Source organism: Nyctibius grandis, chromosome 8 (assembly GCF_013368605.1).
Source record: "Nyctibius grandis isolate bNycGra1 chromosome 8, bNycGra1.pri, whole genome shotgun sequence".
NCBI lineage: Eukaryota > Metazoa > Chordata > Aves > Nyctibiiformes > Nyctibiidae > Nyctibius > Nyctibius grandis.
Genome location: NC_090665.1, coordinates 5145980 through 5168348, shown reverse-complemented (window position 1 = coordinate 5168348; position 22369 = coordinate 5145980). Strand labels below are relative to the sequence as shown.

The window sequence follows — 22369 nt, the reverse complement described above, 5'->3', positions numbered from 1 at the left end:
GTCAGCCAGCCTTATTTTAGCTGCCTCTGAAAGCAGCAGGAATCTAACCTAACGAGGTCTTCAGCACAGAAAAGGTTTTTATAACTTTTTTTTGCATGGTAAAAAGGAAGAGTTATCAAGCAAGCTCTTCAGGGCAGATGTACCGTAAGTTACAGAGCCAGCGAGCTGCGGGTTCTTGCACAGAACGGCAGGCAGCTCTGTTCTCAACATGAGATGTGGAGATGTGAAACGCAAGCACAAAGGCAACTAGCCTCTGCACGAGCAAAAGTGTCTTAAACCAGCTGGGGGAGCGCAGGAAAAGGCAGCTCCATCATCACACAAGGCGTACCTCTAAGGTACTGAAGGCAGAGACAGGACTTCGTTAGCTAGTTTAATCAGTGATAACACACAAGTGTCCAGCAGTCAATCCGTTTAGGTAAGGGGTCCTTTAATTTTTTGCTATATTAATAAAAAAGTGATCCAATTTATCTGTTTCTTTACGGAGTAGATATTCAGGAGATCTAAGAAGCAAATACACCGTATCCATGAATTGTTTATCAATGCACCCATTATGACGTATATATTTGCACAATCTGAAAAATTAGTATCTTCATCCAAAATGCCGATGCTGGAAGGAAGGGGAAGCAATTGAGGACAGGGAAAAAAGGTCCCTAAGTCAGTTCTTAAAACGTCAAGTGTACCCTTACCTTCTCTGAGTGGGCTCAGGAGACAATCAAACCTATAGTTACTGTGAAAGTGATCTAGAGGAATGATGCCAGGTCTTAACTTCTGCAACGCTTAGTTAACCGAAACACACCGTACACCCTCCGCGGGCCCAGCAGAAAGGGATGCGTAAGAGAAACGGCACAAACTACTCAAAGATATTTATAAACAAATTATTAATGGTCACTTCATATTAGCTCCGAGTTACCTATATTTCTGAACAGACGAACCCTCTCCCGCCTCTTCAGTGTAAAAAGTATTCCAGTTCCAGAATACAGCAATTTTTAACATTAAGGCATACATACAGCTATGTTGTTTGCTTTCATTTAATAAAGATCAATTGACTCATACTCAAATACATGGAATGTTGGCACAGAACTAAAGCTCTTGTGGAACAGCTACCAATCGTACACAAATATTCCGTGAGGTCCTCTTGACTTGCATTTCTCTGATAGATACACCACAAAATGGCTTTAATAATACAAACTGAATGCTGGATCAAATCTCTAAATAATAAGTAGCAGTTAAAGTAAATGGTTTGCTTTATTTGTAAATTATGTACAGAATACATTTTTTTTTAATTATGATGGAGCAGGAGAAAGAAAACAGCCATAATTTCCAAATGGTGCTGCTTCCTTCACCTGCTGGAGATGACATCTCTCTCTGAACCAGATGTACAAAACCAGTTTGGATTTCCTCAGTTGCTGGCACACAGTCCGGAGAAACAGAGAACACTGCAGCCAAATTCAGCACTATCAGCTTCTTATCTTTTCAGCAAAATACTTCTGCTAAAACTAGTTTTCTTAGGAAAGTTTTCACCATCTTTTGAAAATAAAATCAAGAAAAATATCAAGAAAGCTGTGGGCTAAGAAGGGCTTTACCTAACTAGCTATCAAATGAGTATAACTAGGAATAAGCTGAGATTTGGTCATTCCACTTTTACCTGTGTTACAAAAGCAAGTTTGAGAAGCTCAACTAATTGACCAGTTATGCAAGTACCAGAAAACTAGGTTTTTCAGTATGTTTGAGGACGATCTGGGCAATCTATCAATCAATAGAAAACTTGTCGTATTGAGAAAATGTCGGTCAATGGGTATTAATGATTAACATAGTACCAAGTAATCAAGTTAATGGTTAAAAAAAATGAAGGAACTAGATATAAAACTGTTTTGGAACATGTATATTTCAGCAAACACAGATGCTACTGTATGGTCTATGTTTTGGTGATCAGCCAACAAAGAAAATCCAACCATTTGCACATACTCAGTCCCCAAACCACAGTGAGTTATGATTTTTCATGTGAAGGCCTACTTTCGGTATCTTCCTCCTGTTCCTCGTCGCAATCCCCTTCATCTGTTTGCTGTTCCAGTTCCTCTTTTGTGATCATTTCAAAGTCGTTTCCATTTCCACTACTGTGCTGGGACCTGTCGTCTTCACGCCTGTCACTGTCAGTGTCTGAATGTCGCTCTCCTCCTGAGCCATCTGTTCCCGAGTTCCTCGTTGCTTCTGTTTTCCCATCGTCTTCTTCCTTCTTCTCACTATCCGATTTCTCCTCGCTGTCGTACTTTTGCTGCTTTTTGGATTCTGATTTTTCCTCTTTCTTTAAGTCTGCTTTTGGTCCTTTGTATTCGTGTGTGTACAGGGGTCTGAAGGAGTCAATGAACCCCACATCTGCTGTAAGGTTTGGCAGGAACCAGAAGTGATGCCTTCCTCCAGTGATGAGCCAGATGATAAGGAAGAGGATGCAGCGAGCTGTATAAAAAAGGAAAAGGGAAATTTGGGGTTTTAGGATGAACATCCACACTGTACAACTATGGTGTAAGATATATCCTCTCCTAACACCTACCCAGGATCAGGGGTGACCCTGGGGGAAAATCTCTCATTCTGCAATAGCACTGTGGAATAGTTTGTTCTTACCACGTCTCCTCCACCTTTTATATATATAGATATAAAAGAGATCTCTCTCTCTCTCTTATAAGATAACCTTATATCTTATCTATGATTTAGCTCCTAATCCTCTGCTAAAGAAATACAAGTCCAAGAAAGCTTTAAAATCTTGGTTACACCATTCTCACTACTGAATCTGTTTTTACAAACAGTTCTTGGCTTTGTTTTGCCTTTTTTTTTTTTCTCTAACCGGCAGCAGTAAACACATCTCCACTCTGCATGAACCACTACGCGGTGACACCAGCTGCGCTTGCTTTCTTTCTGCAGCACAACTCTGACGCCCAGTGGCCAGGAGGGAAATACGGACACGGGCTCAGCCTGGCTACTGCCAACAGAGCGTGCTGGGAAGCGAGGCAGTCACACACCTCAGACCGCGTTTAAGAAGGTGGCTGTGTCTCCGCCTGCTGATAAAGTGAAGGTGACCGACACTTACCAACGGCAAGAAGAAGAATACTGGCGACAAAACAGCCCGCGCCTACACTGAGGTAATAAACACCAACACGCATTTCTGCTGGCCAGAGCGGGAACAGAGTTGCAGCTATAACAGCAATCACTAAATAGAGAGATAAGGAGAACAGCGTGAGAAGCACGATTGGTTTTTCCTGGTACCTGTATAAAGATTCTAGGCTTACCATTTATTCAAGGTACTGGTTTAACATCGTTCGAGTTACTCAAAGTATTTTAGATCTTGACTGCAACCTTGTCGAGATTCACTGCTCCCGTTTTCGTATTGGGTAGAGACACACCACAGTCAGCAACTCTGAGTCGCTGTGCTTAGTGCACAGAGCAAAGGGAGCACCTCCGAGGAGAGGGCACGAGCAAACAGGTGAGCAGGGAGCTGCCTACAACCAGTGCAGCAGGACATGGGCGCAGGGAGCTCGGTGGAGATCGTGGTGGCCCCAAGGACTGGTCAAAGGCCTGAGTATGGCCCCAAGGGATGACACGGATTCTGAGGAAAGGTGGTTCTCTCAGGGAGAGGAAGCTGAAGGTACAGGTCAAGGGTGTTAGAGCAGCAGTACAATGATCTGTTAGCTCACCGATGTCAGTCAGCATCAATACTAATTTAGATTAAAAAAATAAAATTAACTGCTTGGGCTTATCCTATACAAATACAAGTTCAAGGGTCAGAAAGGTATCATTCATAGTTTAAAATAATTCCTCTAACATCTTTCACATTTTTATATAACCCACCACATTTGCCTATTGGACAACTTACTCGTTAGCTTAAATCAATGGAAATAAACAGCCTGCAAACTTGTGCAAGTTCAGATGTTTGCTAAAGTAGTTTCAGGTTTGGTTTTGTTTGTGTTTGTTTTTAAACATGTGTAGCTCCTCCACCCTAAGATCAAAATTCGTATAACATGATTGGTATCAAATCATGCCGAAAGTGAAGAGCAAAACCTTGTCCAGGAAAAACACAAACTTCCCAAAGGACAGGTATGCCTCTTGCTACTACACCTACATTTATGGTATGTTCACCTATATCTACTCTTACTTACCAAGTACGAGTCCCATGGCAAAAGTTTTAAAGTGAACAGGGTCATAGATCCACACATACACCTACAACAGAAATAACTAGTTTACACTTGGAATACAAGTAGTTTATGTGTTAGCAGCCATGAGGTGCAATGTTTGTCCTCAGGGTGGCACGGGGTATTGGAGCAGGCTGCCCAGAGCCGTTCTGCAGCCCCTGTGCTCAGAGGCTTTCGAGACTGGACTGGGTAAAGCCCCGAGTAGCCTGGGCTGGCCTCACCACTGACCCCCCTCTGAAGAGGAGGGTGGACTGGAGACCTCCTGCGGTCCCTTGCAACCCAAATCATCATGTCCCCTACCTGTTCAGATCACAAAGGCAGGCAGCCTCTGCATGGCAGGTATTTTTGATTTCCCCTCCTGTAACATAAACTACTGGCAATTAAGTTTTCTCTTTTTTAAGTTACTGTCCTACATTTATCTCTCTCTAATCTCATTGCAAATATCTAAAAATCTGATGTTTCATGATCAGCCATCACATCGCCATTAATTTTTCTTTCAACATGTCAAGGCAGAGTTTGCAGAAACCCAGTAAATTACCCGACAGTAGAACACTGACACTAACAGTTAGGAAGTACCCATCAATCTTACCTCATTTCCATCCAAGAAAACTTGGTCTTCATGTGGCTCAAGTTTAAATTTCCTCTTCGTTTCCTTTTTCTTGGGTGTTCCTGGGGTCTCATCCTGAGGGCAAACACAAAGTATATATATAAAAAAAATTTAAAAAATTAAGAGGGCTTTAATTTCTAGCATTTTAATATACTGAGTCTGATAACTTTTTGCAAACTTAAAAAAAAGTGTGAACGTGATCTTAAGTAAAGATGCTTTATTTCCTCCTGTTGTCATTTATTATTGACCGGGTACCTCAAAAATAAAGCAAAATTGTAAGGAAAGAGAAATTTTAGTTTTAGTTATTGTCTAAGGACTAGACTGTGACTTCAGAATTACATTCTGTCTTCAAAGGCATAGCAAAGCTCCACTGATATTAACAAAAAGTCTACACAAAGATCAAGAACAGGGTCCCACACTTTATAATCATGAGCTTTATTTGAATTATTTGGTACCTTGGTGTCATATTTACCACACAGGCGTCCCCTTTCAGAATCAGTTCTGGCCTGTTTATTCTCTGTCCTCCTCAATCTCTTTGTTCATCTTGTGCTTCCTCTTCCCTATCTCCTGTTTCCGTCTCTTTGCTTATTTCTTTGCTTGAAATTAACTTTCTAATTTTTGTCCTGTGTTGTTGTTCAAGTTACTACGCACTGGCTTACATAATCCACTAAAATATCAGTTCAATAAATAATGATTAGTTTAAAAATTAACATTACATTTAATAACGTAACTCTCCAGATGACAGGGAATTGGAGGAGTTCATAACTTGCATAATCAGCAAGTTACAGTACCTCAAGAGTTAGGTAATCTTATACTGGCTTCTATGTCTAGACTGCCAGCAAGATTGTTCTCTTTATAATTCTTTTATTAGCCATGTAGGTCTCTTCTGAGATCTAGACCTTTGTACATGGACTCTACCTCTCACTAAACATGCCATAATTTCACTTAGGAGTGTCTGGAATAACTCTGGAGCACTAGCCTGCTAACTCTCACTGGGTTCATACCACTGTATAGAGAAAAAAACCCACATCCTTTAATCAAGTTTCTCCCACAGATTCCTAACATTTTAATTCAGGAATTCTGTCCTGCTAATAAAAGAAATCAAGAACAAAAAGGTGAACGAGCACATGAAAACTTGCCTAGTAAGAACAATTTGAACTTCAAAGAAAGTAAATAAATCAGCAGTCTGTGAAAACCAGGAATTATGCAGATTAGTAACAGAGCTGTCACACACAAAACCGTCCCGCTATTATAGCTATTTACAAGCACCAAGTATCAAATACTACATTCCAAATGTTACTACCAAACATTGCAAAATTGTTCTGGTTGCAGATGTGCAGCTGCACCGTTTTGCGATGTTAGGTCACGTGCGTACGTGTCACTCTACGCTAACGTACACTTGTACAAAGCATCACCGCCCGCTGCAGCTGAACAGAAGTAGTTTTTTATTAACTCAGTCCACGTTAGAAGATGAGGAGATACGCAAAGGCCTAAGTGGAGCCTCTTTTTTGATCTAGATCAAAATCAGAACAACTCCAAAGTTTTAAAAAAAAAAACCGAAGCAGCATATTTTAGAGATGAAAGCAGGTAAAAAAAAAAGGTATGTCACATCTTAGAGCAACCAACTACATTTTTAAGCCAATGTAATCTTAACAGTCAGTTAATGTATCCTCTGTCACAGGTTTGTCTCTGCTCTTACAGACAGTACTTACCTTCTTACACTCCTCTTTTTCACCATCCTTTTTCTTTTCCTTTTCTTTCTCCTTCTTAGTTTTTTCATCTTTGCCACTTTCCTTCTTGCCCTTTTTCTCCTCTTCTTTCCCACTCTCAGCCTTTCCTTTTTCCTTTTCTTTCTTTGTATCCTTGTCAGGTTTCATTTTCATCACTTTTAATGCTCGATGAAAGAACTGTTTTTTCAGGAGTCTTAAAGTTTAAAAAGTTAAATGATACACTTAAGTGTGGCTGCAATAATAATGCTTACACTCAATTATGTTATTAGAAACTATTCTAGATGATCTATCCAATATAATCACGCATAGCATGACTGAAAGACGGAGGTGGCCATCATCAGCTCTATTCACGACTAAATACACCAGACCTAATGATCCTGTGTCTCACCTCTTGCTTTGCTTTTTTTGTTCATCTGTTCAAACCTGGGTAAAACCCCCACTTTTCTGTGGCAGCATTTTGCATCAATATAAATGAATACACAAGATAGAGGATGGAAAACATCACCAGGTCAATTTAATTATCTTTCCCATTAATGCAACTCCATCCAATATTTATTTTCAAGTTCATGTCAATGTATTTCATAGCAAAAATAAGAAAGTGGACATATGGCTTATCAAGTTCCTTGGTAAGTGGTGCATGATGAATAAAATCACCCTGTTGAAACAGTGCTGCTCAGGCAAGCATGCCATTCATGTCAGCTACAAACATACCCTATAGCAAGTATATGTATGGCCAGTGGGGCACCAGGAAATAGTATTTGGTAGGCTTAAGGCTGTCACCAACAAGTAACATCCTTGAAAGGATCATGTCCAAATTCAGAATAGGAAGAGCAGTACAGAATACTGCTTTTCAGACTGAGAGGAAGCAGCAGGGTGTGAAATCCAAGCACCCATTCACACCAACAAGCCTGATCCTATGTATCACATCGATTCGATTTGTCCTTGATTTCTGTCATCTCTTGCTGCAGACCAAATCCTTATGCTGGACTGCGTGGTGAATTAGGAGAGCTCGCTAAAGAGAGAGAAGTCATTCTACCAATGACACTTCTGTGCATGCTGACTATGAAGCAGAGTTGTTTCAGGTATATAAAAACCTTCCTTCAGACAGTTGTTGACATGGATTCTCTTTCTAGCAACAGAAAATCCCTTGTTTGGGAGAAACTACTTTTCTTCACAGCTGGAAGTTTAGGGGGCTCAGGTACTGAGCAGCCCCCAGGACAGGACTGGCCTACAGGACCGCTCTTACACTTGCAGGAGCTACCTCTGCCTCTGATGGAATATACAGAGACAGGACTGGGCAAGACCTACTGCTCAGAGCATGCAGCCATGATGTCGGTGTGGCCAACAGCCAGGTCCTGAAGCGGGACAGACCTTCACTTAACTAGTAAGTTCAGACTGCCTGCTGATTCCTGACCTGTCAACCCTCTACAGATCTCCTGAACAAGGCATTAGTGATGTAGCTTGTTTGTGACGAATCCCCTCAAAAGAAAACCTACTGAACTTGGATCAATATAGAAGTGTACTGGGAGACCTTATGTACTGGAACAGCATTATGAATTCAGATAGGAAGTTCTTCTAAACATGCAACTGCTCAATGCAATTGACACAGGATGAAGGAGCAGGATCTGATACTTGTTTTCTGTTTGCTAGGGCAGGTAAAACAAGCAATAGCCACACCCAGAGTTAAGGTACTTATTTTTAATATGAGTAAGAACCCAAGCAGCCTCTTACACTGAACAGATTATTTTTGTGTTAAGATATTCCTCCATCCCTTCCAAAAGGCAAAGTAAACAGACAGTGCTAATGATTAAAACTCTGGAAACAGCTTCAGTGACCAAAGGTGGCCTTAGCATTAATAGCAATATAGAAGTGAGCAAGAGAAACCAAACTGCAGACATGGTATGGTGCCAAATGGATCATCAGGGCACGAAATTATACTGGTGATAAAAACCAGTGCCAGAGAAGAGAGGGTTGAATGGATTTTCTTTGCACACTACGCAGCCATTCTTTACACTGCGGGAGCTGAAGGACCTAAGCAACTGTTGTCTCATCCAATGCTTCAGTAACTGAAGAACAAACACACAGACTCCTGCCTCAGTCCAAAGACTCTGGAAGGGAAAACTTATTTTTCTGCTTGCATTAAAATAATGCTTTTTTCTAAACTTTCTTGAAGAAATCAGCAAAAGGATTAAAGTTCAAACACAGAAATCAGCCCTGCCTCAGCCCTGGAACTGGGGGAAAAATCTCACCTTGCTGGATGACTATCTAGAAGAGGCCAGAAAAAAAAATATTAGCCATATTTTTTCATTTCTAAGCAGCTTTCGCAGAGCTCTCCAAGCACACAGTCCCCTTAACCCTATGCGTCTGTCCCAAAAGAGGTATAGTCAGATTATGCCATTCACCTAAACAAAGCACTTAGAGTCCACCAAGAGCAGAGACAGACCATTTGGGAGGCAGAAACTGAACCTCCAAGTCCAGCTTCTGCCACGATGGCAGACTATGGCAATGGGAAGGACAGATTTGAGAGCTCTGATCCTACTAACTTAAAATAACTATAAAATTTAGGAAAATTGTTTTGCCCATTTTGCTGCCCCAAGCAGCATAACGAAAGCAAGAGAGAATTTTGAGAATAAAGATGATGAAATTACATTGTTTCCATTTCTGCTGTGATACCCTCAAACACAGTAATAAAAATACAATCATTATTTTTACATACAACCACAAATGTTTTAGAATGCGTGAAGTCTAAGTGACACTGGTTCCTAATTAACTAAGACATCTTGACAACTGTACTCATTAATAAAACTGATGAATCAGGCTAGGTCATACCTGTTGCAGTAATCAACTACAGACTCTCGGGTTGTAAACAAAGCCTCTTCTCCTTTCTTTGCCTTTGCCCATTTAGAATCCAGGAGGCAATCCACAGCTTTTGAGGCTAGAGGGGAAAAATGGAATTAAAAATGCATTAAAATTAATGACATTTATTTTAACATTTACTCTACATTCCTTGAACCATACCAACCAGTCAGTCGGTTCTGGTGATGTCCTACATCCCCTCAATCTTTAAAGTCAAACTAGCCACTACTCTGAAATACATTACTCTTGACAACTGCACACCTTTAAATCACAGAGCAAAAAGTTTATTGTGTTTCTTCAGGCTGGTAAGAATAATTTTATGTCTATCTAATGCCTAGATAAGTTTTCAAAACCAAACTGTAAGATCAGTACTTATAGGTAAAGCACTAATAATAAAAACAAAACAGCCACCCCCCACCAAGTACAATGTTAGAAGAAAGTTTCATTCTGTGGTTAAAAGTAACCCTACCAATAAAATAATCAACTCGGTGGCCCATCATGTTGGTGGATTTTGTTGGACAGTTGAAACGCAAGTATTTAGCAACAGCCTTCTCCTCTTTGAATGGCTCACCGACCTCCTACAATAGCAAAAGTCCAAAATTAATACCATTTTAAACACATGGGAAAAATCACTCATTTGGGCTTAAAAATCAGATATTGCAAAGTCCTCATTATTTTATGGCAATATATAAATAACAAATAAAATGTAAAAGATGTGAAAATAGGTCAAGTCATTTTTCCCAAGAACTTTCTGTCTACATAAAGCGAAACAGCAGGAATGCTTAAGTTAGATGATCTGAAGGTAAAAACTATGAAGTCCTTTAACAGCTCTGTAAAAAAAGCAAACTAAAGGAGGAGCTAAGAGGAAAGCACTGGGCACATGGAAAGCTGCTTAAGGCATACAAGCTTGGATGGAACAGTTGTGAAGCTGAGAGCAAAGAAAAACAACAGGGTGAGGATTGAGTACGTACGAAATGACAGCAATGTAGGCATACTGACAGAACACAACGCAGCTTGAATTTCATGTGAAAGAGGAGAAAACCATCTTGAAAAGAAGTTGAAAGATTCAGCTAGGAAATTTCAGTCCCACTGCATGACTACAAAATGACTTAAATTTCAGAGTACCATTGAGGAGACTGTCAGTCTAGAGACTAGGAACATCGGTATGAAGCACAGCAGGGTGAAGCACACGAATGTCAAGACAGCTGTTCTGTGAAAAGGGAGCCCTCAGGCTGCATGCACTTGCACGTTCTGTACAGTCACCAACATGCAGAGAGGAAGCAGAATTTCAATTATGTAAAATTAAGATCTGACATTTGTAAGCAGGAAAGGAAGACCTTTCTAATGTTCCTGCTTCACAAAAACATATCTGAAACAAACATTTGGCATATTACAGTGACTCATGCAAACTTCCTCAAAATTCCTTTCTGTAAGAGTTCTTTTAATGAGTAAGGCTTAATGCTCCAAATCCCCCCGCTTCTTGCAGATCAGACTGGCAGTACCTTTTCTGCATCTATTCTTCTCATGCTGGCCAAAGAAATAGATTACAGAAGCCACAAAACAGATTGGTGATTTACAGGAATACACAGAATTCATAGATTCTACTTAAAGACATAATGTTTCTAAGGGTCAATAAACATACACAACCTCCATTACCGCTTTTAAGATGTATAATCATAATATTGCAAGAAGCATGTGAAGTGGAAATGCAAGGTCAAACAGATGTTGTTACACCAGAATAAAAACTTCAGATGGCGAGAGTTGTTAATTTTCAACAGTTTGCACAGCTAACTTCCAAAATCAACTGGTTAATGAATTATCCTTCTAGAGGAGATTGTTGCTTTTCCTACCTGAGGACAATTTAAAAGAGAATAATACAGACGTAAGATATCCAAATGACCAGAAGAGTCTCTAGTTTATTAGTTCTGAGATTACTGAGATTTAAATCCAAATTCTTCATATGTATGCAGAAATATGCTCTCACACTCACCAGTTAGTTTCAAAAACATGTGCCCAAATTAAGCCAGATGATCCTAACAGTCCTCATAGACTACACTAACTCCTTCTCCATGTTCAATCCTTTTAATTTTTAAATTTAAAAAATCTGTACAAAACATCAGATAACTCACAGAAAACTTCACTAACTGGCAGTGCATGTATGCACATATTTTATACACTGTGGTTTGATGTCTCCTTATATGGTACAGTTGTGCCAGTAATTGTAAATCACTGACAATGCTACCAAGTTTGGTACTAAAAGAGTTTGAGTTTAATAGCAACAAAATGAGTTACAACGCATGTAAAAAAAAAGGAGCGAACATGTACCACCCTTACTGTACGGCACACATGCTAAGGTGCCATGGAGACTGATGACTACATGCTGCAACTGTGTTTCAAACTAATGCTTTTCTAGTATTTCCTACCAGCAAATTAAACTTGGAACAGTTCACCGGGCAAATGTTGTTCTTCACAGCACAGACAGTAAAACAGTCAGAGAAGCTACAGATATTCACATCAATGTTAATTCCTCTGCTAGGGTTTTTTTTTTTTCTTCCTAAAATATTTATGATTCTGCCAGGTCATGTGATGTGCTACACAGGCAGCGGCTGGCACCAGGAGATTTTTTTTTTTTTGGATGCTCCTTACTATCTATTGCTTTGTCCTTTTCTGTGGGATAGTTTCGTAACATCCCAAACAAAAAAAGCTTCCCTGGGAGAGAGACTGCCACAGTTTAACCGAGCTCATTCTGAGAAAGTTTCCCCTGCAATTTAACCCCATTTTTCATCCTATTTTCATCCCTTTATTTGCCGAGCCAGGCTTCTGTTAAAATATTAACACAGATGACTGACAGAAAATAATATTACATTTCATCATAAACTGGAATCAACAAAAGCACGGAACATTTCAGTATCCTAAGCACAACTTTTTAAAGATGCACTTCAACTGATCTTTATGTTCAGTTGTAAAAATAGCCAAAATCCAAGCACTTTAACCCTCCTTATACATTTAGAAAAAGATTATACAAACGAATCAAGGGGTAGTTCTCAATAAATTATAAAGCTTCGAAACAGATGACACAGCCTTAAAAAGCTTATCAAAACTTCCTGATATTTAAAGTTTGCTTTTACAGGAAAGACAGAAGATTCAAGAAACATCTCAGGCAACATAGTTCTGTAATGTTGCAAAATGTCTTCTCAATTAAAATTCTATGATTAAACTGTTTTCAATTAATAAAAAATAGGATAGTGTCAAGCTTCCAAATACTTCTGCTCTAGATTTTGTTTTAGACCCTTGCATCTACTTTGATTTTATGTATCAAAAAAATGCATGTTGTCACTAGAGAGCATGTAAAATTTAGAGATTTATGATCTCTGATAATTTACAAACTCTAAAAGAATGCCATTAAAACAAAATCAAACCCAATTTCTTATTTATCTAGGCAGAAGAACTCCATCTATAGGAAGACAGGAAAAGCAGCGCTCAGCCTACCTACTTACTAGAAATGCACTGACATTTTAAAGTTTTTAAGAATAACTCTCAAGCATTCCTGTAAAAATTCTGCCCTATATGAATTCATAAAACAACGTGGAGATTTTCAAACCCAGGGACCTTCCAGACCCACTGAAGTGAAAGGTTCTCTTACTGCTGGAATCACTCAATGGATGTCAAAAGGCCAGAGCAGATTTGTGGTTTGAAATTTCACTCATTTTTTCCCCCCCTTTCGTCACAGTCTCAAGAAGGCAGGTATGACCCAAAACAGGATGATTTCCTTCCACAACACTGTAATGTAAACAAGGTTTCTGGAAAATCAGAAGAGAGTAAGTTACGACTATCACTAAGACAAGTTATTTCACGTGCAAATGCATTACAAGGATTTATGCTCATCTGTTTTAAAAGGGTCATGAAAATTCTTTGATTTCAATCAAATGAATATCTAGTTTATTTCTTTGCTCTTACATCTGAGAACTTAGATTTTTCAGTTTTCAGACAAGGAAAAGAAGAAATTTAAGCACACTTGTCATGTGCAGCCTGTTTTTCAAGCTGAGAGGCTATGTCAAGAATGACATTATGTCAGCCCATGTTCCATTCCTTACACCTCTCCTCACATTATGAGGACAGTACAACTGCGTTAGCCTTATCTTCTCTGAAGATGCTCTGAACACACCAAAGCTTGGGCTGAATCACAAGATTATCTTTTTCCTTTCCCTGTTGAATCCCAGGACCTTAGACTAGAAGATGTTCTGTGGCAGGGGGGTACTCCTCATCCATTCTGCTGAAACATTTCTACTTTGTCTAAAATAAATCAAGGTGCAGTAGGACAGAGAAAAAGCACACAATCAGCATGATTGAATAGATCACTGGGTGGGAGTGGGTATGGGGGAAACAAACACATCAGGGTCTTAGGACTCTACCTGTATTTTCTTCAGTGAATAATAAACATAAAATTGTCCGACTCTTGCCCTGATGCCCAGTACATGGATTGCCCGAGGTCTCTTAAAAGAAACTGTGGCAGAGCCATGCAGAGAAACCAGTTCTTCTGGATTACCGTGGCTGTGTGCTAGCCACAAGACATTAACTTTTCTTTACAGAAAAAGATTAGCAGATATTTTTCTGTCCTATACATATCCTATAAAAATAGAAGTATTTGTTTTCTTCCTTCTTTTCAGCCATCACAAATTTTTGGAGCAAAAGCTGGAAACACACAGAATTCTAAAACACATGTCAAAGGAGCAATGTACAGTATTTTGAAGCCAAAACATGCCAGCTTCAGTCTGCTTCTAACCCTAGGCCAGTTGTTTTGACTTTTTCCCTTCCCACCTCCAAGGCTAAGGCTGCTACTTCTATTTCCTATTTTTCTGCAGTTTCCCCCTGCCCAATCTTTGTTTCTTCCTCCTCTATCACCTGACACTACTCACTTTCAACGCAGTTATTCAGCCATTCTCCTTTGTTACCACTCCACTCAGCGTTACTAGAATTTATGAGAAAATAAAGACAAATGGGCAAGCTGGATTAAAATCTGCGTTTCTGGAAAACCATTGCATCGTCATTTCTGAAGATCCTTTCCATACTCATTCACAAAGAGCTGTTGCACAGGAAGCAGCAATGCAGCTGTTGCATATTTTCCTTCCAGCAGAGCCCAAATCAAGACATGACAAAACTGCAGGCTACAACAGTTAATACTGATTAGTAGATATCCTTCATCAGGAGAATCTCAAAGTTTGAATCCAGTGATTCAAGAGGAAAAAAAAGGTCAAGAAGGAAAGTACGTGCCATTAATGGCATGTACACGGCATTGAAGCCACCTCAGCCATCAATCTGCAGTGAGACATTTGCCTAAGTACTGTTTTCTCTATTCATAACAGCAGTATTTGTATGCATTAACATTTCTAGAGGACACAGCACAAAGGTGCTATGCGAGTGCTATTAATCGCAACACAAAGATAAAGAAAACTTCACGTGAGCAGAATAAAACCATGCACAATGGAATCTGGCCAATGTAACAAAAACTTAATGCCTACTTAACAGTCAAATTGCAGACCTGCCAACAAAGTGCCACGTGTTACTCAGCTGAATGCTTGTCAAAGTAACCCAACTCTGAAGACTTTGTGCTTAAGTGAGTATTTCAGGATACATATGGATTTTTTTCCAAGAAATGAAATAGCTTTGATCAGGTTGCTGGAGTAACAGGCATTCGAAGACATCTCCCATCTTTTGATATGTATCTGTCTGAAGAAAAAATACTAAACTAGCCATTAGGCAACATATGTTGTTTTTCTTTTAGTAAGTTCTTTACATACAGCAAGCATTCTTGATTTCAGAAATCTCAATCATACGGGAGCCCACTGGCTCGAGCAATCTGGATCCTACAGACCAGTCTCTTTAGCTGACCTAACTACCATGATTCCGAGCATGATGGCAGACATAAAATCCTATAAAATTATGCAGAACCCAGTTCTGTACACATAGTATTTGAAACTGAACTCTATTACATCAGCCTCTTCCACAGCTAAATACACCATCTCCTCCTAAGAACCTTACTCTTGTCAAGAAATACAGCTTTACTTAATGACAAATGTCAGGCTTGCATACAGTATGACAAATAGTCTCGTTATTAAGGGGTACACATCAACCTACAATAAGTACACAATCCTAAAGCACTTGAAACACCTACAAATAAAAATCCCATACTTCCTTTTAAAAGAAGAAACTTGTGGCGTTATCCTGAAACATGATAACCATACTGTAACTATTCCAATAAAGTTCAAAAAGCTTATAAAACCCCTCCAAAATCAACTACCAAGAAAGATACATGTTGTTTTATTCACTGACCAATTAAGAACGCCCTCTGGGCATTCAACAGTATTCTTTGTTCGCTGTCTTGTCTTCCCATTGTTGTTGACATACACGGAAAACTACTAAGACGCAATACACATTTATCTGCATAATTATATCACAAATTTAGGCCACAATCTTAAACCTTAAGTGTTAACACACAGACATCGATCTAATTATTAACAATCCGGGAAATACTTTTACTGCTAACAGGCTGGAAATTAAGCATGTGCTTAAGTGCTTGCGAGACCACAGCCTTGGGTATTATACAAAACATTAAATTACATTTAATTTGGTTTTGATGGATGCTTCATTGAGATGTTGTCATCCTTGGTAAGGGACAGTCTATAACGATTATGAAAAGAGAGTAATTCTGTAATGTTTTACAATTCACTGAATGCTTGTGATTGATAAGGCTTGCTTAACAAGATTTTGATTAATTACTCTTTGCATTTCCCCCCTCCCGCCCCAGTAATTTGAATTAAAGGGGAAAAAAGGAACCATTACAAGTAGAGGCACATCTCCATCTTCCTGGGGGAAGGGAAAGTGGGCTGAGAAGGGAGAGGAAGAGAAAGGTAAGAGGGCAATCAAGCAGAAGGACAACATACAAAGTGTACTTTGTTGAATGGCTCTGATTTCTCTTGTGAATATTATCTCCACTTGCATCCCAAACAAACACTATTTAGGCTTAGCATTAATAATATGTAAGAGTAACCAGAATTATAGTAACTGATGCTGTAACTTGCTCAAAACATACATTAAAACCTCTGTAACACTCACAAAGTTATATTGAGAACTCCAGACTTTAAGGTAAGTGACAATACCTAAGCAGTCTTCGCTTTGCCTTTAAGTGACACCACACAATTATCACTACATTTTAACATGATCTAAAGGCTGATTAAGTCTATTTTTAGACCCAGTTGTTTGTTTACATTTTCTAAAAACAAATTTCCTTTCCTTACCACATCATTTCCTGGCTAGGGCACATTTGTTTTTAAGATGCTTATACCATCTGTCCCACGTCTTCTGCTTACGAATCACTGGAATAGACACGCTGGGTGTCAGCTCCTGGCTAAGGTGGCTGCTCGCCTGGGTGTTGTGAATGTTGTTATACCACATTCAGCTATTGTTCGACAGTGGTAACGGGTGGGATTCTAAGTATAATATGGCGATCAAAACCAGGTAACAGCTCGAAATCTCACCCTCTGCTCATCCAGAAAGACGATGTACTTCTGAGGGCGCAGACCCCATGAGGACCGAACCGCCGGGCCCTCGGATAAACGGGAGGCCGGGGCCAACGGACGGGCCGGGGTGCCCCGCGGCCGCCCCTCAGCCCTCCACCGCGGCCGGGCGACAGCCGGTGCTGGGGGGCCCGGGGACGGCAGAGCCAGCAGCACCCCGAAACGCTCCGACCTGTGCTTCGCCGCCGCCGCGCAGCGGGCTCCAGCTTTTCTAGGTATTTACTAGGATTTACGAATTTGCTAGAAAATTCTGAGGAAAACCCGTCCCCCGGTGCCAGCCCGGGCTTTCATCGAGCTCTGGCGCGGCGCTCCCCCCGCGCTACCGGCGCCTGCGGGGCCCCCGATGCCCCGGCGGCGGCCGAGACGAGGGCGCTTCCCTCACCGCCGGCTCCCGCGGGCCGCCCGGGCGCACGGCACCGCCCGCCGCCTCCTCGCAACGGCACGGCGTCGGGGCGGGGAGGCCGCAGAACCGGGGGGGAAACACCTCTGAGGGGCGGCCGGGCCACCTCGCGCAGCCCGCCCGGCGGGGCCGGGCCACCCTGAGGACAGGGAGTGGGAAGCTGCCGCCCGGGGAGGGGGCGCGGGCCGGGCAGGGAGGGAGAGGCTCAGCTACCTGGATCCTCTTCCTGTGCCTCCGCCGCTCCGCCATGTTGTCGCCGTCTGCTCCGCCTGTGACGTGGGCCGGAGGGGGGGGGCGGTGCCGGCCTCGCGAGAGGCGGCGGGAGCCGGCGGAGGGGCGGGAAGGCCGCGCCCCCTCAGCCCCTCACCGCGAGCGGCGGCAGCCGGGGAACCCCGCGTCAGCTTCTGAGCGCCTCGGCCCCTCGGCGCCCTCAGCCCGCCTCGGCGACCGCGCCTCCCCTCAGCCCCCTCAGCCCGCCTCGGCGGCCGCGCCTCCCCTCAGCCCCTCGGCGCCCTCAGCCCGCCTCGGCGGCCGCGCCTCCCCTCAGCCCCTCGGCGCCCTCAGCCCGCCTCGGCGGCCGCGCCTCCCCTCAGCCCTTCGGCGCCCTCAGCCCGCCTTAGCGGCCACGCTTCGCCTCAGCCCACCTCGATGGCCGTGCCTCACCTCAGCCTGCCTCGACGGCCTCGCCTCAGCCACCTAAACCCCTCAGCCAGCCTCGACGACCGCGCCTCGCCTCAGCCTCCTCATGGGACGGTGCCAGGCTCTGAGGGAAGGCCGGCTCGCGGCATCCCTGCCCCGGTTTAGAGGCATTGTTGCCCGCTGAGAGGCCGGGCTGGGCTCCCATCGGGCTGTCAGGCCCCACCACAGCAGTCTAGTTAATGAGAAACTTCCCGCGGGGAGATGCAGCTGCTCCTGTTCCCGTGCCCAGGCCTCAGTCCGAGGTGCTCAGGTCCCAGCGTCCAAAGTCCAACTCCCACATTGGTACCGAGGCCTCTGGCCGTCCGGTTCGCTCGCAGGCAGCTGGGGCTGCACATCAGGGCCTACCCAAGGCAGGAGGCAGCGATCCATCCGCGTCCTGGCCGGGTCGTCTGCAGGCTGGACAAAGCTGGGGTGCCTGTTAGCGCTCAGAGGGGTCACTTCATGTCCGAAGAGCTAGCCCATCCTGCTGGAATAAAGGTGCTTCAGCGCTTTGGCAGTAAAAATCTGTATGTTTAGTTTTGATACTCCTAAAAAGGACATTAGACCTCAAAGACACTTGATATAGCAGGCCTTTGTTAGTTGTTGCCTATTTAAACACACTCTGGTTGCTCAGATGTTCTCCTATACCTACAGAATTAGATTTAGAAAGCAACCTACATAAAGTAAAACGACCTTTTGTCAGAGGTTGTCCTGCATGCTTTCACTATGAGGTCACTCAAGTTAGCGAAGCGTATAATGGTTTATCCTGGCTCCATGTTTCCAAACCACACCCTGGCACTTCGAGATGGAAAAGTATGTGCAGTGCTGTATCGTCTTGTCCAGTCCTTTCAAATCTTGTTGCCCCTTCCTGTTCCTATGATTTTGGAACCTCTCAGATTGAAAACTAGGTAATTAAAAACCTAAAATTGCTGCCAGCAGCATATTTGCCCCTCAGTCACCATGCCAGTTTTTATGTTTTTTCTGGTACAATGTCTTTTTCTTGTGAATGTTTTCCTCTTGCTGTTGCTGGGCAGAAAATCTATACAAGTTACAAACTAAGCTGACTGACTGCAGAGTGAATGAACTATAAAAGTGTAATTCAAAATATAAAATTGTAGGTATAGGGAATTAAAGTTTTTATGGTTACAATAAAACAAAGCCTTGGTAAAAGTAAGCAAACTGCATTTATTAAAAAATAATTTTTAGGTTGGCAAACATTTTAACAGTTATTTCATGTGCTTAACTTACAGTAACATAAAAGCATATCTGAAATGGAGGCTTTCTTGCGGAAGAAGTTGTAGCCATCTGTAACTTAAGGCTTGCTAATAAGACACAATGCCTGCAGTAAGGGTTTTAGCACGGCGTAGCTCAGAGCCCTTCTGCTGTCCTCACATAGGCACAACCTGAACTTCAGCTGGGAAACTCCTCCCTGCTCTACGGGAGAGGCTGTTTGGAACAGTGCTCCTGTCTGCTCGCTGCCCTCCTCATGAAGAACGCAATCGCCACATGACGGGGCTCATTCCAGATCATCATCCCTCATACCTCTACTTTCAGGCTCTTTTAAGACCTCACTTCCCATGTGCCTTCTGTGTCTTGGAATCTACTGCTGATTCATAAACCCACCTTTAATGCTTAGCTCTTCATTCTGCATTTTTTTTTGGCATGGTATATTATCTGCACTACATCAAGATGTTTGTTGCCAGAAATGAACCTTGGATTTCTGGTTGATCTCTATTTTCTTTTTTTTTTTTTCCACAGGACTTTTAATTCATCTGCAGCTTCAGAAACACTAACTTGCAGGAGCTCTTCCCAGGACAGCTGGGCATGCAGCAGCAGATTGGTGTGCAGCACAGGGAGCAAACTGATCACTTCAAGCGGATCTATGGAAAGGACCAAGGGATGGACAGTGGGTAGGGGAATGTGTCCTCCAGTGTGAGGCACTGGGTGGTGAACTTCCTACCACTATGGAGCACAGAGCCTGTCAAAGCTGAATCTTATATGGGACAAGCTTATTTGCAGTCATCAGCATGACACGTGAACAGGAGAGAATCAAGTGGCAGAATCTGAAGCAAGCCAGGGAGTGGAAGTGAAGGTTCAAACTGCTTGTATTTAAGGTTAGTGTCTATGTCAGCTGTAGGGCAGGCTGAAAAAGCAGCATTTCAGAACCATGCAGTAAAGTTACAGCCCCTTAAGGGCCAACTGCTATGTTGATTAGAGTAGGGTTTCAGAATCATGACCACTTAAATTACTGTTGTGAAGGATATTGCATGCAAGTGGAGTGGTTTCCTTTTTCAACCGAAGCCAAACCGATGGCATTTCATTAACCTCTTTTGCCTCCTCCACCTCTTCTCTTTACCCTAGCTGTGTGGTCTCATATGGCAGTATGGGTGCTGGAAACTTAGTTAAAAAAACAATTGGGTACATTCATGAAACAAAAATGCATCATGAGCTATTAAATATAAAAATCACCTCTGGTTGTCTGCGTGATAGGTCCCTGGAGATGAAAGGAGGATTCTGAGGTGTTTGCTTTGTTCTTATACTCTGCTTTAGGTGTCCTCTCTTGGCCTCTGAGGCAGGACACCGAGTTAGGTGGTGTTCTACTCTTTCTGGTACGTATTTTCTTATATCCTTGTATTCACTTATTCCTGGCAATTTATTGGCATTTGTGCAATTCGTAATTGCATTGTTTTGGGCTCAGTGTCGGTCATCCTGGATCCATAAGATGAGGTGGTGTTACTGCTATGGCATAGTTAATATGCGCCAGAAGTGCAAGGCTACACGTTGGCAACTGAAGTACTGCCAAGTGTGTCACAAATTATCTCTAGACTCACACTGCCTTCTGCAATAGCGAAATTGAAGTGACACTAAAAGTCCCAGCAAGTGTCTGTTCTGCTGAACAAGCCGTTCCCTTGTAAGAAGCTTCCACTGGGCCCATGGTTAATCCTTTTGGCTTTCAGGGAAGAGAGGAGAGAACACAAATCACCATTACCTCAGCCATTATCCTGATGGGCAGGAAGACAGGCAGGAGGGAAGGCAGGAAGGAAGGAAAGAAGGAAAGAGCTTCTGTAGAGGAATCCAAGGAGGACAGACAAATTCCCCAGCAGTATGCTAGGAGCCATTTCCTAGACCGTCTACAGATGGTGGTGTGCTGCTGGCTCTGGAGTGACCCGTTTCATCCAGTCGGTTTCAGCACTGAATATGGGTTCAAAATTTAAGGAATATGGGCCTTGTACTGTACAGAAACACATACTTTCAAGGCAGTTTAGCTAAAATCCACCCACAGTATATGAGTCATAACTCAGAAGCACACTCCAGTGTAGACATATCCTGAGTCACTTCCATCTCATAAGCTTATAAATATTTAGTTAGCCACTTAGCTTTTAATTTAGCAGAACAACAAAGACTCATTAGATAAATCTCCAGGATTATCTTTCACTAAGAACCTTCTTAAATACTTCCACTCTTGCAAGTTCCTTTTCATTTCTGTGCAACTTAGAATTATTTGATACATATAACTTCCAAAAACCATAGTTGAACTAAAAATGAATTTATCCTGATTCTGGTCCGTCTGTAATTAATTGCATCTATTTCAAATATCAGCTTTGTTCATTGCAAGAATATATTTTCATTTTAGCAACAACTGATGAACCCTAATAAGGACATGTCTCTCCTCATGTGGAGTGGCCTATAGCTCTTCCTAAAGACCACTGTCAATCTGCTGGTCCAGCAGACTGTGCTGGAGTCAGTGGGGATGCACCTGGACACATAAATTTGTTAAATGGAAAATACATCGATGCATTTTTTGGAAGAACCAGCTGAGGTTTTGGAAAAAAAAAATAAAATAAAAAAAGGCTTGCTCGTATCTCCATATTTTTTGGCAGTGGCAGGAGGGGAGGAGAAGAATGGTAGTATTTAAGGATCTATCATTAGGAAAAACTAATTGTTATTGTTTAATAAAATCATAAATTTGTTGTTATGACTACAAGTGTTTGAGTTAAAAGTATTTGTTATATAAAAATGTGATTCCTGAGTTTACATCTCTCCAATTAACAGATTCAACCAGAAGCCAGTGATTGCTTTACAGACCATCTTTCAATGCAGACTGTTCACAGACTGCTGGAGGCCCGTGGATCACAGCCTGAGCAGCACTCCTCTCTAGCGCAGCTCTTTGAACCATGTACCTGAAAGGTAATCAGCAAAGATGAAAACCAGACTGGCATGATGCTTTCTTTTTCCCCTTGGTCAGCAGTGCTTTTTCTGTTTGCTGTTTTGGTTGATTGATTTTTATTTCGGTAATTCACACACGCAGATGCCACATCTATGTGTTTTTAAATTTTGATAAA

General features: G+C 42.1%; 1 protein-coding gene across 2 annotated transcripts; it reads right to left on the bottom strand.

Annotated features, from left to right (window-relative positions):
• Positions 1-861: 861 nt before the first annotated feature.
• Positions 862-17618, bottom strand: SEC62 (SEC62 homolog, preprotein translocation factor). 2 transcript variants are annotated; one of them, XM_068407058.1, is made up of 8 exons: positions 17562-17618; positions 9844-9952; positions 9348-9453; positions 6501-6711; positions 4771-4863; positions 4149-4209; positions 3083-3202; positions 862-2454 (listed from the first exon to the last, which is right to left on the bottom strand). In XM_068407058.1, exons 1-8 carry the CDS (start codon positions 17595-17597, stop codon positions 1988-1990), a joined length of 1203 nt encoding a protein of 400 aa, XP_068263159.1. In that variant the 5' UTR covers positions 17598-17618; the 3' UTR covers positions 862-1987. The 2 variants fall into 2 exon arrangements, with proteins under 2 accessions (XP_068263159.1, XP_068263160.1); XM_068407059.1 differs by lacking the exon at positions 17562-17618 and adding an exon at positions 13018-13037.
• Positions 17619-22369: the final 4751 nt, after the last annotated feature.